Here is a 15866-nt window from a genome sequence, read left to right as displayed (position 1 = left end):
TCTAGTGTTTCCTCCTTTGGACTCCAAAATAAAATGTTCCAAATTTGAACCAATCCCCCTTCACACTTCTTAGTTCGATATCTTTGAGATGTCCTTACCATTTGAATTCCTTGAAGATAATTTTTCCTTGATTTCTATCGAGAGTATTCTTAGGTAACTTCAGTTATCTAAGATGTAATTAACTATAAGGGCTTGCCCTTATAGGAAGCTTTTTCCGAACCCAGCATAATATAAACCCTATTTAATTCCTTATATTAAATAGGAGAATTTGTCGGCCAATATATTGGTTCCGCAGATCAAACGGATGTCATGACTTTCTCTAGTTTATTTGATCGAGCCTCACCCTCAATTCTTGTATTCATCCTTTGGGATAGATACAGGGTTTGAGGTAAAACGCTCTTTCATTTAAACTATGAAAATTATGGGGTCAGTTTGACTTCATCTTTTTCAAAATTAAATTTTTTTAACGTCCTTCCGAAGCGGGCAACGGGATTTCAATTTCGATGACCGACAGCTTCTTACGGGCAAACTCCACACCAAAAATAGTGCCGACACCCACATAAACAAAATCAAATATAAGAGTCAGCTCAGTTCGAAATCGAATCGTTAACCGCCCTAATTGCATATATGATTTACAACTAAATAGCTTAATTATCCATAAACAAATAGGAAGGAAATATTTTCTATCCAAATATGTTTATCCAAATCCTACCATGTCAAATTCTAGTACCTAGTCTTCTAGATTTTCTCCCCACAACTTTAGACCAGTGACTAGACTTTCGTCTTACACCATTAATTCCTCGTCTGAAATTATAGACACATCTAGAAGCACAAAAAATCAAAAACATAACAAATAAAATTAAAATCAAGTTCAACCACAAAGTATTTATACAATGCCGCCCTCTGTTTCAATGATCAAAAGTTCCAAGTTTTCACATTCATACACTGTATATTAACAACACTGTTCTCTACTTCCATCACAACATAACGAAGTTAGGTGAGAACTTTAGACCATCTTCCACAACGCAGCCTCCACTTTTCCACCATTAATATCATTCAATCACGCTGCCTGCCATTGAAGAAAAATATCAAATCCTGACAAGCATAATTACCATTCACCTTGCCATTAAAAAAGTAATAAAAGAGTATAAAAGCTCACCCATACAGCACTCCAAAAGCACAAAGAGTTAAGCCATCTGAAGCAAACCAGAGGGGGGAAAAAAAAGAACTAAGTTAGAACGATGAGTTCAAGCTGGTCAGTAGAGGTGGAGACCAAAGCTCCAGCAGCTGCCATCTTTAAGGCCACATTCATTGACTGGCATAATCTCGGTCCTAAGCTCATCCCTGAAGTTATCTCTGGTGTTACATTAATTTCTGGAGATGGTAGTCCGGGGAGCATCAGGCAGATCAACTTCACCCCTGGTACAATCCTCCATCTCTTCCTTTTGCTTAAGCTCTCTCTATTATACACATATGCAGTACTTCATCTGTTTCATGGCTAATCAGCTTTTGTTTTTTTTTTAATTTCTTTTCGCAGGGGCACCCTTCAGTTTTGTGAAGGAGCGTCTTGAATTCATCGATCATGAAAAACTGGAGCTGAAGCTCTCTGTTGTGGAGGGAGGACATTTGGGCATCAAAATAGAGTCTGCAACTTCACATATCAAGGTGGAGAAAAAGGGACATGGATCCATTGTTAAGGTGACGGCAACATATAAGGCCATCGCCGGAGTTGATGTTGCAGAGGATATTAAGAAGGCCAAGGAAGGCTTCATCAACAGTGTCAAGGCAGTGGAGGCATACCTTGCAGCAAACCCTGGATCTTACGCTTAAAAATCTGATATTTTGCTGATCAGTGAGAGTGTGTTTGTAATTGTTGTGTGGTAATAAAAAAGCTCGGTTTGTCTTCTAAGGAGAGCTTTTATGAGCATGCTTTTGTATTTGAATTGCTCTATGTTGTGGTTTACGCTTGCTACAAATAAATTTTAATAAAATATATTGATTATTGAATTGAATGATAACCTCATTGATAAAATATTATTATAAAAGACTATTTGAGGAGAAATTATTACGTCCCATGTTTCGAACACGCGTAATGCACGGTGATGGGGTTGGATCATCATCATTGTCCGGACGTGCGGTTTACCATACATAATAATTTTTCCTAATTGAGTGGTTGCAATCCAATACATCGAGTCAAATTTATTTGCTTAGTGATCCATATAATTTAATAATATTAGCTTGCTCTATGCTAAATATCTCATGGAAATTTTGAATGATTTCTATGTCACTTAATAAAGAAGAAAACTATTACTTATTCAAATTTGGACTTATGGATCTCTTGAGCTTATTTGACTAATGCATGACTTAAAACTAATGTTTTAATGGTAAGACATTTTAATTATGTTAATTAACTGAAGTTGAATATAAAAAAGTGACTATAAAATTTCTTATATGCTCCATTGAATTATTTTAGAGGGCCTTTGTCTTTATGATAACCTTTAAAAAATGAACTCAATTTATTAAAAGATGCAAAGCAAAGTTCCAATGTTAAGTTGTATAGTGAGTGTGTCTAAATATATTAATAATAAATTATTTAATTAAAATTGAGCAAAGCCTAAAAGAAGATGAAAATTCAAAAATGAATTTATTCTTTTGCCAAAAGTAACCTTATTAATGTTTTTATAGTATTCTAAATTTATTAGAGATTTTTAAATTTATTTTCAAAATGTATTGATGTTTATTATTTTTAAAAATTTAAATAATTAGTCTTCATATGCCAAAGAAAATAATTTATATTTGAATTGGGTAGAATATTATTAAGATTTTATGTGAGTTTAATTTTTATAATTTTTTAATTAATTTATCATTTACATCATCCTTAATTATATTAATAAAAAAATAATTAGGTAATACATTGTGAAATGTAATGGCCTTTTATCAACACATATATTTATGTTGAATGAAATTTAGATTTTTATGGGCTATTTTGTGTAATTAAAATTATAATAAATATATAATAAAACACTTATATATAGTTTTATATGTTGTGAAAAAATTTTTGTGATAAAGCCCAAAACTTGACATAAATTTTCATATCTCATATGACCCCCCTTTCGTCTTACTTTCTCTTCTTCTCTTTTTATTTGTTCTTACTATGGGATTATTCAACTTAATGCAAATATATCAATGCATAAACATGGCACACTTGAATTTCAATTTAATGAAGCTTGAGTTTGGTAGTCACCAGACCATGTTTAAAAATTAAAAGGAATGACTTGAGTTGCTGGCTACAAATATTAGAAAATTAAGATCAATGCTTCATATTCAATTTATATTTATCCAAAAATAAAATAAAATAATGGAGAAAATAAATGAGAACTTCAACTTTTATTCATCAGCAAACATTTGAAAACAAACAAAAGCGAAAAAAACACACGAAACATATTTTGCTCTCTTGAAATGACACAATAAACTCATTCTATCATTTCAAAGGAACAACAAACTTGTTCTTATTAGCACAACAACAAACAAAAACAAGCACAAAATAAGATTCACTCCCCCATGAAAACATATTATTTTAGAAGATATAAAATGTGTTTTCTTGGGTTACGGTTTTTTGAAGTTTTGAGGTTGGCTCTGCTACTAATATGCTGCAGTTTTTGGACCGTTTGCAGCTTGTTTGGGTTGTGGGCTTGGGGGAAATGTTTTGGTCCTTCCTTGCTCTTTATTTTACTGATTTTTAAAAGAGGTATTTAAATGTTTATGTTGGATCCCATTTTGGAATGCTTTGAGGAGTAATATGGGGATTTTATTATGCTCTCCTTGTCGCCCCTTACTTATTACTTGCAACTGTTACCCTTACCCGAGAGCCATTAAATTTTCTTTATTGTCGTGGACCTTCTCTCTCCCTCTCTCTCTATAACCTTTACATGAGAATTATCGGTGCGTTATATGGGTTTTGGGGAGGGGCTTAAGTGTTGTATCCTTGTAATATTGGAATATTGGAAGTTTCAAATGAGCCTTTCAAATTCATATCGCTGAATGTTTGAAATTGTTTTAGATGTTTTTTTGAGAGTCGATCCACCCTTCATTTCTTTGTTATTTCACATGTATTGGTACATTTTCTCTCTCACCTCCTTTTTTTCTTTTTTTCCTTTTCTTGCTTCTTGGTTTGATTAGGTGTTTATGTCCGAAACATAAGCGCACATATATAATTATGGCTATATATGAAACATCAAGTAAGGTCGTAAGTTGGGCGGTTTTGGGTTTTAAGGGTCGTGATGACAAAGGCATCCAGTGATAGAGCGGAATAATATTGCACCTTACGACATCGAGACCCGACCCAGGGACCTGGTGAGATTGTAGGATGACAATATTATTCACCGACACTAGACTTATGAAGAACCTTGCTTTCTTAGGCTGTTGGTAGTCCTAGCCCGATAGTGTAATCGACTCATAAATAATTAAATTCATAAAATACAATGATAAGAACAGATACATTACTTACAATTTTTTTTTATTACTAAATAGAAATTCATTTTGCTTATATGCATGAGGCCTTTATGCATGACAAAATATGAACTTTGAATGACATAATCTGATTGTTCACTTGTCAATTACCTATATTGTTACCCTCCTAAGATTTTCTTGTTGGAAATTTCTAGTTGAATGTCAGACTTTATACACTTGGATGACCGATGGTTGCCTACGGAGTCCTTCGGAAGATTTTTCCTTGATTTCTCGTACATTTCCCACGATTTTCTTTGAGTTTTCATAGGCCACATGTTTATACTTGTTTACTTTTACCTGCGACATTGACCGCATTTTTAGGAGTAGCAGACCTGTCAGGTACATAGATTTATTTTATATTTACAGTATTTTACCTTTTTACTACACATTTTACTGTTCTTCTTTACTGTTATTTTTCTTTACTGCACTTTATAATGTGAATTACAGAGGCTCATTAAGGACCTTAAAATTTTAACTTTCTACAAAATCTTAATAATAATATAATATTAAGATTAACTAAGATTTAAGGTTAAAATATTCATGAATTATTCAAGACTCTTAAAATATGTACTTTACCTTAATGCATGGCTTTCGAGCCAGTTTTAAAACAATTGGTATGCATGGATACAGACCCCATCATACAAAATAAGGCCTCTATGATTAGGTTCAGATAATTGCATCATATTGCATGACTCGAGGAGATGTCACCGTTCTTTTTCAACCTGACCGACTCAACATAAGTTTTTATACTTTGGTGGTTGTCTAGCACAATTAGGATGTTAAAGGCTTCCCCGACCTAGACCTGGAGTAAGTCCTTTATTGAGAGTGTTTTCAGCTTTGTACTTGACATAAATTTTCATATCTCATATGACTCCCTTTCGTCTTACTTTCTCTTCTTCTCTTTTTATTTGTTCTTACTATGGGATTCTTCAACTTAATGCAAATATATCAAAGCATAAACATGGCACACTTAAATTTTAGTTTAATGAAACTTGAGTTTGGTAGTCACCATACCATGTTTAAAAATTAAAAGTGAATGACTTGAGTTGCTAGCTACCAATATTAGAAAATTAAGATCAATCCTTCATATTCAATTTATATTTATCCAAAAATAAAATAAAATAATGGAGAAAACAATCGAGAACTTCAATATTTATTCATCATCAAACATTTAAAGATAAACAAAAGAGTAGAGAACACGTGAAACAAGTTCTCCTCTCTTGAAATGACACAATAAAGTCGCTCCATCATTTTGAAGGAACAAGTAACTTGTTCTTATTAGCACAACAGCAAACAAAAGCAAACACAAAATAACATCACTCCCACATGAAATCATATTATTTAGGCATAAGAAGTTGGATTTTCAATTAGATATCCTTCAACTGCCTTTAACATCAAAACGTAGTCTTTCATGATCTCCTCTTCTTCCTCGGCGCTAAGAGGAGTGTTCTCTATGGTGTCATACTCCAAGTTGAGCTTCACCAAAGCTTCAGAGCTGTTTACCTCTTCAAACTTTGCCTCAAGTGAATAAGACTTCAACTTTAAGCCAATATACCCTCCTTCAAAGATAGTGTACTTTATTACATGCTTTTCAGGATCAAATACCTCAATCTTCTCTTCGGTAATTCTAAACTTTTCCACAGCTGAAATGAATTACAGAATTTGAGTTATAAGAAAATAATCCAAGTAAACATCAATATGCTGAAGTTAATGAAGGAGAATAATGGTTATATTAACCGAGACTTGCAGTTATGTCATTTATTATTGTAAGGATATATAAGAGTTTAGTTTACCTTCTGTGAAATTAAGCTTCAGCAAAGTACCAAGTCCTCCATCTCCTTCAGTGAGCTCAATACTTGAAATGAAATCAGGCAATAGCTTTGGGACCAAATTATAGCCCTCACAAGCAATTGCTTTCCATGCTCTATCGATCGAAACGGGGAACAAATGCTCGCCGGTGATGGAACCTGCAACCATTGTTCTTCAGATAAAAGTCTGAATGAAGAAGAAGAGCAAGAGTTTTTTTTTTTTTTTTGCTTCAAAGGAGATGGCCTATTTATGAACGTGTGAGGTGGAAAAAATGTTACTGACGAACATTTGGACGACGGTGTGAAGCGCACCATGAAGCTGTGGAGATGACATTGTTCGGATAAAATATTTCCTCGTGTGAGTGAGATTTAAATTAGAAGTTAAGTTAGAGTCTCAAACCTAGGGTGCGTTTGGGGCAGCTTGTGCGTTTGGATAAGTTGTTTATCCTGAAACGCGGCCCGCAGGTCGACCTCGGCGGCCCGCAGGTCGACCTCGGGGGTCGATCTGCGGCTTGCGTTTAGTGTAAAAAATTTAAACGCGGCAAACAACGCTTTCAAAAACGAGCAAACCAAACCGTTCTACGGCGTTTTTGAAAAGGCCGCCGCACTTATAAACTGTCCCAAACGGGCTTAGTGTTAAGTTGTGAATCTTATTTTTTCTTTTATGAACATAAATTTAGGAGATATTTGGATTTTTTTAATATTTTTTAATATTGTTTTTATTTTTTCTTTTGTTTTTAAAAATATTTTATTTAATATGTTTTAATAAAAATTAAAAAATAGAAAATAAAAAGACAAATGTGACACATTTTCATTTAGGCGTCATTTGAGATCATTTTATTTTTATTTTTTTATATTTATTTTTTACTTTTAACATAATATATTTGATTAAGATAAAAGCTCTCAAAATATCTAAAAAACTATTTTTTAAGTGATTTAAGAAAAACATTTTCAATTTATTTTACAAAAAAAAACAAACATAATTTTGAAAATAAAAGATAAAAATAAAAAATAAAATTAAATTAATAATAAATTGGTAGGTAATGGAGTTGTCTAATTAAAATTGTGGAAATTGTAAAGTAAAGCCATGTGTTAGAAAATGTATTAGGCATTGTAGAAGAGTGAATAAGAATGCATTATATTATAATAATCATCTGATTTTACTAAGCCTAAGTCAAATACTCATAGCCAATAGTCTGATTTTTCATTTTCACCACTTAACTTTAACGTATTTATACATCTAACCCATAAAATTTAATATTTACATTTGTAATCTTTCGGTGTCATAAATTTACGCATTAAAATATGTTTCACTTTTAAAGGAATAGTAATAGTGATTTTTTTGACAAAATGTTATGCACGTACATATAGGGGAGTAAACGAGCCGAACAGTAGCGAGCCATGCTCAGCTCGTGTTTGGCTCGTTTATATTTCGAGCTCAAAAAGTGTGTTTGTGTTCGCCTCGTTAGTTTAACGAGTCGAACACGAGTTGTTCACGAACAAATAGTCATTTTAACAGCCCTAAGCATGTAGTCATAAGACAATAAAGATTTGAGCAAGATTTAAAAATTATTATTTATATTAAAACATCATTTGAATCTAATTTAATAATTTTTATTCTATTTTCTTAATCAATATTTTAATTGATTATAAATCTTTGTAGTCTTCTAGTCAATTATTTTTTTTTTAAAATACTACTTACTATATATATATATATATAAACTTGATGAGTAGTGTTTGGACGAACACGCCCTCATCTTTTTTCGTTTTCGGCTCGTTAACTTTTCGAACGAATTTAACGAGTCAAACACGAGCTTCTTAACGAGCCGCAGACGAGTTGTTCGCGAACAACGAGTCATTTTGACAGCCCTACGTACATATCACGAATTAATGTTTAGATGTCAGATATGTAATTAGTAAAAAATGTCTGGTATATCTGTAAATGCCACTTATTTTAAATTGAATGCATAAGTAACCACGAAATCTCCTTGTCAAGCATTTAGATTTACCCGACCAAATCATGACAATTTAGTGGAAAAACACATGCAAAAAACAAATTCATACATAATTTTTCTCCTAAAATTATAATATTTTACATCAATTTTCAGCTTCAAATTTGAAAAATTTAATATCTTATTCCTTTTCCTAATGTCCTCAATATTAATATGCTGTCCTATTGTCATTTGCCATGCAGAGTTGCGGCCAAACAAAATGTTAAAAAATCAATAATAATAATAATTATAATAATGAGGAGGATATACACATATATCACTCAATTCTTTATATATTTACATATCCAGCCTAAACTTCAAATTCTTACATTCATATATATATATATATATATTGTTATTATTATTATTTTAAAAGAAATGGTCAAAGGTAATTATAGGAGCCTCTAGCCACACCCAATGTGTCTAACAATTCGAGTACGACTTTTTTAAGGCCAACTGTGCCAGAAGGGATTTGAACCCCAGACCTAAGGATTCTTATACCGTGGATGTCAACCAACAGGTCAGGATACACGGCACACACACACACAGATAGATATATATTCATTCATACATACATACACACACACAAATAGATATATATTCAATCAAGCTTTGTCCTCATTTTTTTCTTTTAATACAATTGTATTTTTCACAGTATATATATATACATACATATATATATATATGTATGAATGTATGTATGTATACATACATATATATATATATGTATGTGAATATATACATACATACATTCATACATATATATATATATGTATGTATATATATATACATACATACATATATATATATATGTATGTATGTATGTATGTATGTATGAATGAATATATATCTATTTGTGTGTGTGTACATATATATATATATATATATATATATATATATATGGTAATTTAGGCATTGGATATATATGTTGTTAATCTGTAATATTTGTTTTGCACTGATATCATATATAACATTATATATCAACTCAGTTCAATTCACATTAAAAAATAACTCAAGCGATTCATATAATCCTTTTACAATTTCCAACATATACTAATTCATTAAATTTATGAGACTTAATTGTTATAGATGCATGATAACATGAGAAATTTAGCCAATTTATTGAAGCATTTTCTAAGAATATAATTTAAAATTGCACAAAACACCAAGTAAAGTAGTAGTAATAAATAATATCAGTCGTGGTTTGTTAGTAGTGTAGCCTCTTTGAAGGTTGTAAGTCCCCTGAGTTCAAGTGTTCAAATCCCTCTCTGAACAGTTTGTCGATAGTGAGGGCGGTTCTCAAATAGTTAGGCACATGAGGTTGGCTGAGGGCTTGCATAATAGCCTTCGACCATTCTTTTGCGAAAAAAAAAAGTAGTAATAATAATAACAACTTGAACATGCCATATTATATTTTTCTTGCAATTATTTTTTTATCATTTTTTTATCATTTTTTTATTCAAACCTCATTATCATTCTAAAACAAATAAATTTTAAAGTACTACATTAACATGCTCTACTTTCTCTTCTCCTATGCACCATAGTGTATCCCTATGTTTTCTTCTTAAGACTATAAACAAAAAATATTTTATATTTTCATGCATAAGATTGATTTATGTTATATTAAAGTTTTCTAACATAAACATTCTCGATAACATATTTGTTCAATAAATGTGTGGCTCTCTTCTTCTTCATTTAGCTCTAAAACCTCACAAAAAAGGCCGGCTAGGTGGGGTGGGAACGCTCTAACAGATCTCACTCTCATGCATGAACAAATTGAATATAATCTACGTAATTAGAGCTGACAACCAACATGTCATCATTTATACAACTTTTACGTGTACTTTTGATACTCGAGTCTTTTATATATCATCTTTCCTTATTGGGTCTGTTTAAGAGATGTTTCTCACACTTATGTGTATACATTCATTTTGAGTTTTCTCCTATTGCGGTTAGAAATGAACTCTCATTCATTGGATCTCTCTCTAATATAAAATAAAGCTCCAACTACTTTGTCATCTCCACATGTTTAAGGATCACAATTTTTAATAAAAGTGAATTATTTCCATCTTATATATGAAAATTTTGATTTTTTATCATTAACAATAACAATCACATTGATGTTGCTCAAATCTTAAATAAGAGAAATAAGCTTATTCAAATGCAGTTTAATAGGTATATCTTCTTACTTGTATGGCAAGTAGAGCCTTTGCCTCTAATAACACTTGTTGGTGAGGCTTATGATTTTGTATGAAGGATTTATTATGAGTCAGAGTTCACTATAGGAGATGTTGAACATAGCATCGGACATTTATGTTTGATTTTTCTGATGCCAATTTTTGTCCGTTTTTTTGCTGTAAAGCAACAGAACATAGCTTTTAATATTTACGGCGGATTTTGCGTCTGATTTGCCTCCAATAAAGCAATGCAAAAGGCATTATAGAAATGTACGACGAAGCCAATTAAGGAGTTGCGGGGGACTTAGTGTCTACTTGGCATTAAATAAATCGACGCAAGAACTTCACTTGAAAGCGTCGAAAAACATCAGACCCAAAATAAGATGCTAAGTCCGCAATAATTAACACATCTTCCACGTTTCTTGATCGTGGCTAATTTGCAGAAGTAAAAGTCGACTGTAAGTAGACGCAAATGCTTTAAAATTCTAAATCCACACCTCTAAACTTATTTCCTCTTCGCACCTCTCTTATTCTCTCTGATACCCTTGCCCAAAACCCTCGCCGTCTCTGTCCAAACCCTCCCTCAAAACCCTTGAAACTTCTCGCTCCCGGTTTTGCTCAACACCATCACCCTTCATGACTGAACCTTCACAATATGGTCGCCATTAGAGTCTCTTAGTCACTATGTTTGAAAAATAAATGTAAACTAATTGAGTTAGTAGCTACCAATATTAGCAAATGAAGATAAATTCTTTTCCAAAATATTTAGTAAAATTTTAATTTTGTACTTGATAACACTAAAAATATAACAACTCGTCATAGAAGGACGAATCTACCTAGTCTTTAGTTGTTTTGAGGTTAATTTGAGTTCACATGGATGAATCAACATAGGTTGAAGATATATCAACTTTAAATAAAAGTATGTATTCACTTGAAGTTTGGCTACCAAGGGGCCACCCTTATTTCTGAATTAAGCTTCATGCCTTTTCAACTTAGTATAGTCATTATTGGCTTGTCAACTCTTACTTAGTTTGGCTAGACCAAGTTATTGAGCCATTGAAATAAAGCGGTCATGTGTATCAAAATCTCAAAGTTATGTTAGTTCTATTGGCAATTTTTATCTAGCTTTGATGGTACTCATAATTGTGTCCAACATTAAAAACTCACAAATTCAATCTCTCTAGCTTATTCATTTTATTTTATTTTTATTTCTTTTAATTCCTTAAGACCAACTAGAATCAAAAAGTTTATAAAATGATAAGAAATTTCTTCAACTGATATAAATTTAATTAATCCATATATATTTATCCAACAACAATGCAAAAATAAGAGAGGAAACCCACAAACTTCGATTTTTTATTCATAAGCAAACACTTGAAGACAAACCAAGGAGGGGAAGAAACAAGAAACACATTCTCCTCTAATAATTTGAAGAACAAACTTTCACTTATTAGCACAGCAACCCTCAGACAAGCACAACAGCATATTATTTAGGCATAAGAAGTTGGGTTTTCAGTCAGATATCCTTCAATAGCCTTAAGCATCAAAAAGATCCCTTTTATGCTTCCTTCTTGCTCTTCGGCACTGAGAAGAGTATTATCTATAGTGTCATACTCTAATGTGACATTTGCCAAAGTTTCAGAGTTGTTTACCACTTCATATCTTATCTCGATTGAGTAACATTTCAACCTTAGGCCAATAAGCCCTCCTTCAATGATAGAGTGCTTTATTATGTGCTCCTCAGTATCTAGTGCCTCAACTCTCTCCTTAATAAAGCGGAATTCTTTCATAGCTGCAATGATACACAGAATTTACAAAGGTTTAGTCTGTTAATAATTAATTGTTGATGAAACAAGCAAAAGTAAATAATAAAGAAAATAAAACAAGTAAACATCAACATTCTAAGATTAAAAAGAACAATGATTTCCAGCTCTTGTCATAAATTATTTATATATCACTGAACACATCCATCTGCAAAACTAGTAAAATATAAACCTGCTAATAAATTGATCATGCTGAAAAGAGTTTCTGAAGAACAACCATGCTTAAAACTAGTTTTTTTAGAATATTAAAATGATCATTAGATTCAACATCAGAGGACAAATCAAAGGAAGCACACATACATACCACACAATTCTTATATATTTACATATCTGACATCAAAATTTGTATATTTGCATATATAACACTTTAGTCTCATGAAGTAAACATTTATGAAATTGCACTTCCGTTGGTTATACCCAACCAACAAAACCAGCACTCCCAAGAACAGTTGATATAATAGCTTTATCTTTATTGTTTGAATGCAAAAAAATAGACATATATACATATATAAGAGATGGAGGGAGAGAATTCAGCAATATTATAGAATTGTATATGGCAGAATACCTTCACCGAAATTAACAATCTTCAAAGTACCAACTCTGCAATCTGCTTCAGAAAGCTCAACACTTGAAACAAAATCAGGCACTAGCTTTGGAACCAAATTATGGGAATCAACAACGGCTGCTTTCCATGCTCTATCGAGGGCAACGGTCAACACAAGCTCGCGGGTGAAGGAACCTGAAACCATTATTGTTCTTCAGAAGAAACTGTGGAGGAGAAAAATTAAAGCTTTTTTTTGTCAGTTGGTTTTGGCTTAGTTTCATGTGGGAATGGCCTTTTTATAGATGTGAGGGTGAGGTTTGATGTAGAAGTTGTTAAGTTGCCAAGTTTTATTTATCTTCTAAGGACAAAAATTTAGGCTGTGTTTTGCTGCGATTTGGATTTATGTTAAGTAAGATTTATCAAATCTGTCTCATAAGTGGATTTATCTAACCTTGTGAAAGGTAATAGAGACGAACGACCTCTTGTATGGATTTAATAAATCAGGATTTACGTTGTAAGATAGATAGAATGCAAGAAATTTTGATTCAATGGATCAATGGATTCAGTTTTTGTTTTTCTTATGTTTGGCGGGATTGAAGTTAAATTCATGGCTAAATCTCATAAATAGTATGCTACCAAATACTTGCTTAGGAGATGTTTGTGATCAAGTTTTTTTTTAATTTGTTTGTTTGTTTGTTTTTGTTTTATTTACCTTTTGTTTTAAGAAAAACTCATTTGTTTAATATAATTTTTTACTTTTTTTTTCAATTAACAAATTAAAATCTTTTTAAAAATAAATAAAATAATTTTTAGGCATTTTGAGTGTCTTTAATAACAATAATATAATAATCAAATATGCCAAACAAGTTCACTTTCAAATGAAAACATAAATGAAGCAAAATAAAATTACAAAATTGAAATAAAAAATAACCCACTAGTACTGGAATTAACCTAAATCACAATATAAATGTAAATATTATTGTTGAATTTCCAAATATTACAATAAAGATTCTTCAAAATAAGAATAAAACAACACAAAACACCCAAACGACCCTATGAGATGAAAGCAAAAGGGGTGAACACCAGACTGGAAAATAGATAGGATGGCTATCTGGTCGGCAAGACAGCAACATAAGAGGTTAGAGGGGGTGACAGTAGCAGTAGGATAAGATGGAGGGGTTGCAACAGTAACTAGTTGAATTGAGGAGGGTTGCGACAAGCCTTGTTGGATTGGAGGCCAGGTTGTGAGGGCAGCTAGAGATGTGGAATTGGATCCAGTAATAACAGGTGAGATAGGATGGGATTGACAACAACAGTCAATGATGAGGGATGGTTTGGTGATGATGAATGAATTGTGACAATAGGAAAGTGGGGGCAGCGGCTGCCGGCGGAGAAAAAGAGAGAAGGTTGACACGTCCATTTGTGGGCAACGGGCAGACAAGGACGAGTAAGTAAAAGAAATATAAATATCCTTGTAGGAGCAAGTTACAGCCAAACAACCCCACAAATCCTTGGAAAAGATCACTACTCGAACGAGTTACACCCTGAGCACATTCTCTTATTTCAATACACTCCTAGATGGGAAAATAACAACCAACAACAAGTTGAACATAAAATTTCAAAGGAAAAAAACTAACCCTAATCAACAAATAGAACATATTTATATAAGCAGATAGTTGGGTGTGGGAGGCCTCTCCCTTGGGCGGCAACCCTGGCCCGCCCTTGGACCAGCTAACTCTTGCATTAGCCTACTGAACTGATCGGCTCTTTCATGGTGGTAACATAACATAGACATAAATTAGGTAAATTTTTAATAAATTTTATGTGTTTTTGCATGTTAAACTTCTTTCTTTTTCCTTTTACTTTTACATTTTTTTTTTCTTTTTCTTTTTTGTTTTTTATTTTTATTTATATATATTTGAACTAGATTTCATTTATTTCGTAACAACTAAGTTCAAATTTTAACAACATTTGGTCATAATAATAAATTGATAGGTAATAGAGTTGTCTAATTAAAAAAAGGAGGAAATTGGAAAGTAGAGCCATGACTGTCTTCTTGTGTTAGTAAATGTGTTGGGCGGCGAAGAAAGAATAAGAATGCATCATATTAGAATAAATGCTTGTTTTTACCAAGTTAGTTTGATTTTTCTTTTTGAAGAGTTTACATATGCACAACATAACTTTTATGGATTTACATATTAAACATAAAATTTGATACATAACAAGAACAATTTGGCTCAGCAGGAGGTCAATGGATCTCTGAGAGGTGCGCAATAGCAATGCGAAAGTGGCACAACACCCGGCCAAAAGAACATTGGGGGTGCATGACAACAACACAGAAAGTGGAACAATAACAGCCAAAGAAACTTTGGCTGCGTGACAACATAAAAGAAAAAGGAACTTTGGGGGTGCACAATAAAAGTGCAAAAAACGTCACAATAGCAAGTCAAGGGAACTCTAGAGGGCACAATAGCAGGCCAAGAGACTTTAGACACTCCTGAAAGAAAGTTCGTTTTTTTCTTCTCTTCCTGTCCTAAATGTTGCAAATTGGCTCCAAAATCACAAAAAACTGTCTCCAGACTAGCTACCCATGCCCACTGTCCAATCGCGCTCAATTCAAAAGCACTGACCCGAATTCAGGTGGCAGCAGCCCGGATCACAGCACAGAATCTCGTTGTGCATCTTTGCATGCAATACGGTCAACGGTGTGATCCACTGCCATGATCACCAGCCAGCCTGCCACTGCATCGTCTGATCCAACGATCAAGCTTCCAACTCGACCCGACCCAACCCGAAGCCAGCACATCCGCGTCGCCGCTGTCGACTGGCTCAGCCGCCACAGTAATTGTTGGTCTTCCAGATGACTAGACTCCAATTTTAAAAACCTTAGGTGATGGCCAAGTTGTCTGTTATTTTGACTTCCAATTAATGAACTAAAGTAAAAGGGCACTTTTGTAATGTGGTACCGCTCACCTACCACATCTCACCTACCGTTCACCTACCGCTCACCTACC

At 32.9% G+C, this 15866-nt stretch overlaps 3 protein-coding genes across 3 annotated transcripts; 1 reads left to right on the top strand and 2 right to left on the bottom strand.

Annotated features, from left to right (window-relative positions):
• Window positions 1-1186: 1186 nt before the first annotated feature.
• LOC110030974 (pathogenesis-related protein 1-like) lies at window positions 1187-1994 on the top strand. Its single transcript, XM_020733978.1, has 2 exons — window positions 1187-1422; window positions 1538-1994. The coding sequence occupies exons 1-2, from the start codon at window positions 1242-1244 to the stop codon at window positions 1828-1830; spliced, it is 474 nt and encodes a 157-aa protein (XP_020589637.1). The 5' UTR covers window positions 1187-1241; the 3' UTR covers window positions 1831-1994.
• A 3753-nt stretch (window positions 1995-5747) lies between these two features.
• LOC110031021 (pathogenesis-related protein 1-like) lies at window positions 5748-6516 on the bottom strand. The gene is made up of 2 exons (XM_020734050.1): window positions 6303-6516; window positions 5748-6152 (listed from the first exon to the last, which is right to left on the bottom strand). Exons 1-2 carry the CDS (start codon window positions 6484-6486, stop codon window positions 5851-5853), a joined length of 486 nt encoding a protein of 161 aa, XP_020589709.1. The 5' UTR covers window positions 6487-6516; the 3' UTR covers window positions 5748-5850.
• Window positions 6517-11831: 5315 nt separating this feature from the next.
• Window positions 11832-13158, bottom strand: LOC110031035 (pathogenesis-related protein 1-like). Its single transcript, XM_020734067.1, has 2 exons — window positions 12874-13158; window positions 11832-12277 (listed from the first exon to the last, which is right to left on the bottom strand). The coding sequence occupies exons 1-2, from the start codon at window positions 13055-13057 to the stop codon at window positions 11976-11978; spliced, it is 486 nt and encodes a 161-aa protein (XP_020589726.1). The 5' UTR covers window positions 13058-13158; the 3' UTR covers window positions 11832-11975.
• Between the last annotated feature and the right edge of the window lie 2708 nt (window positions 13159-15866).

Source organism: Phalaenopsis equestris, unplaced genomic scaffold (assembly GCF_001263595.1).
Source record: "Phalaenopsis equestris unplaced genomic scaffold, ASM126359v1 Scaffold000761, whole genome shotgun sequence".
NCBI lineage: Eukaryota > Viridiplantae > Streptophyta > Magnoliopsida > Asparagales > Orchidaceae > Phalaenopsis > Phalaenopsis equestris.
The sequence above is the reverse complement of the archived record's forward strand: the minus strand, read 5'-3'. Positions and strand labels throughout refer to the sequence as shown.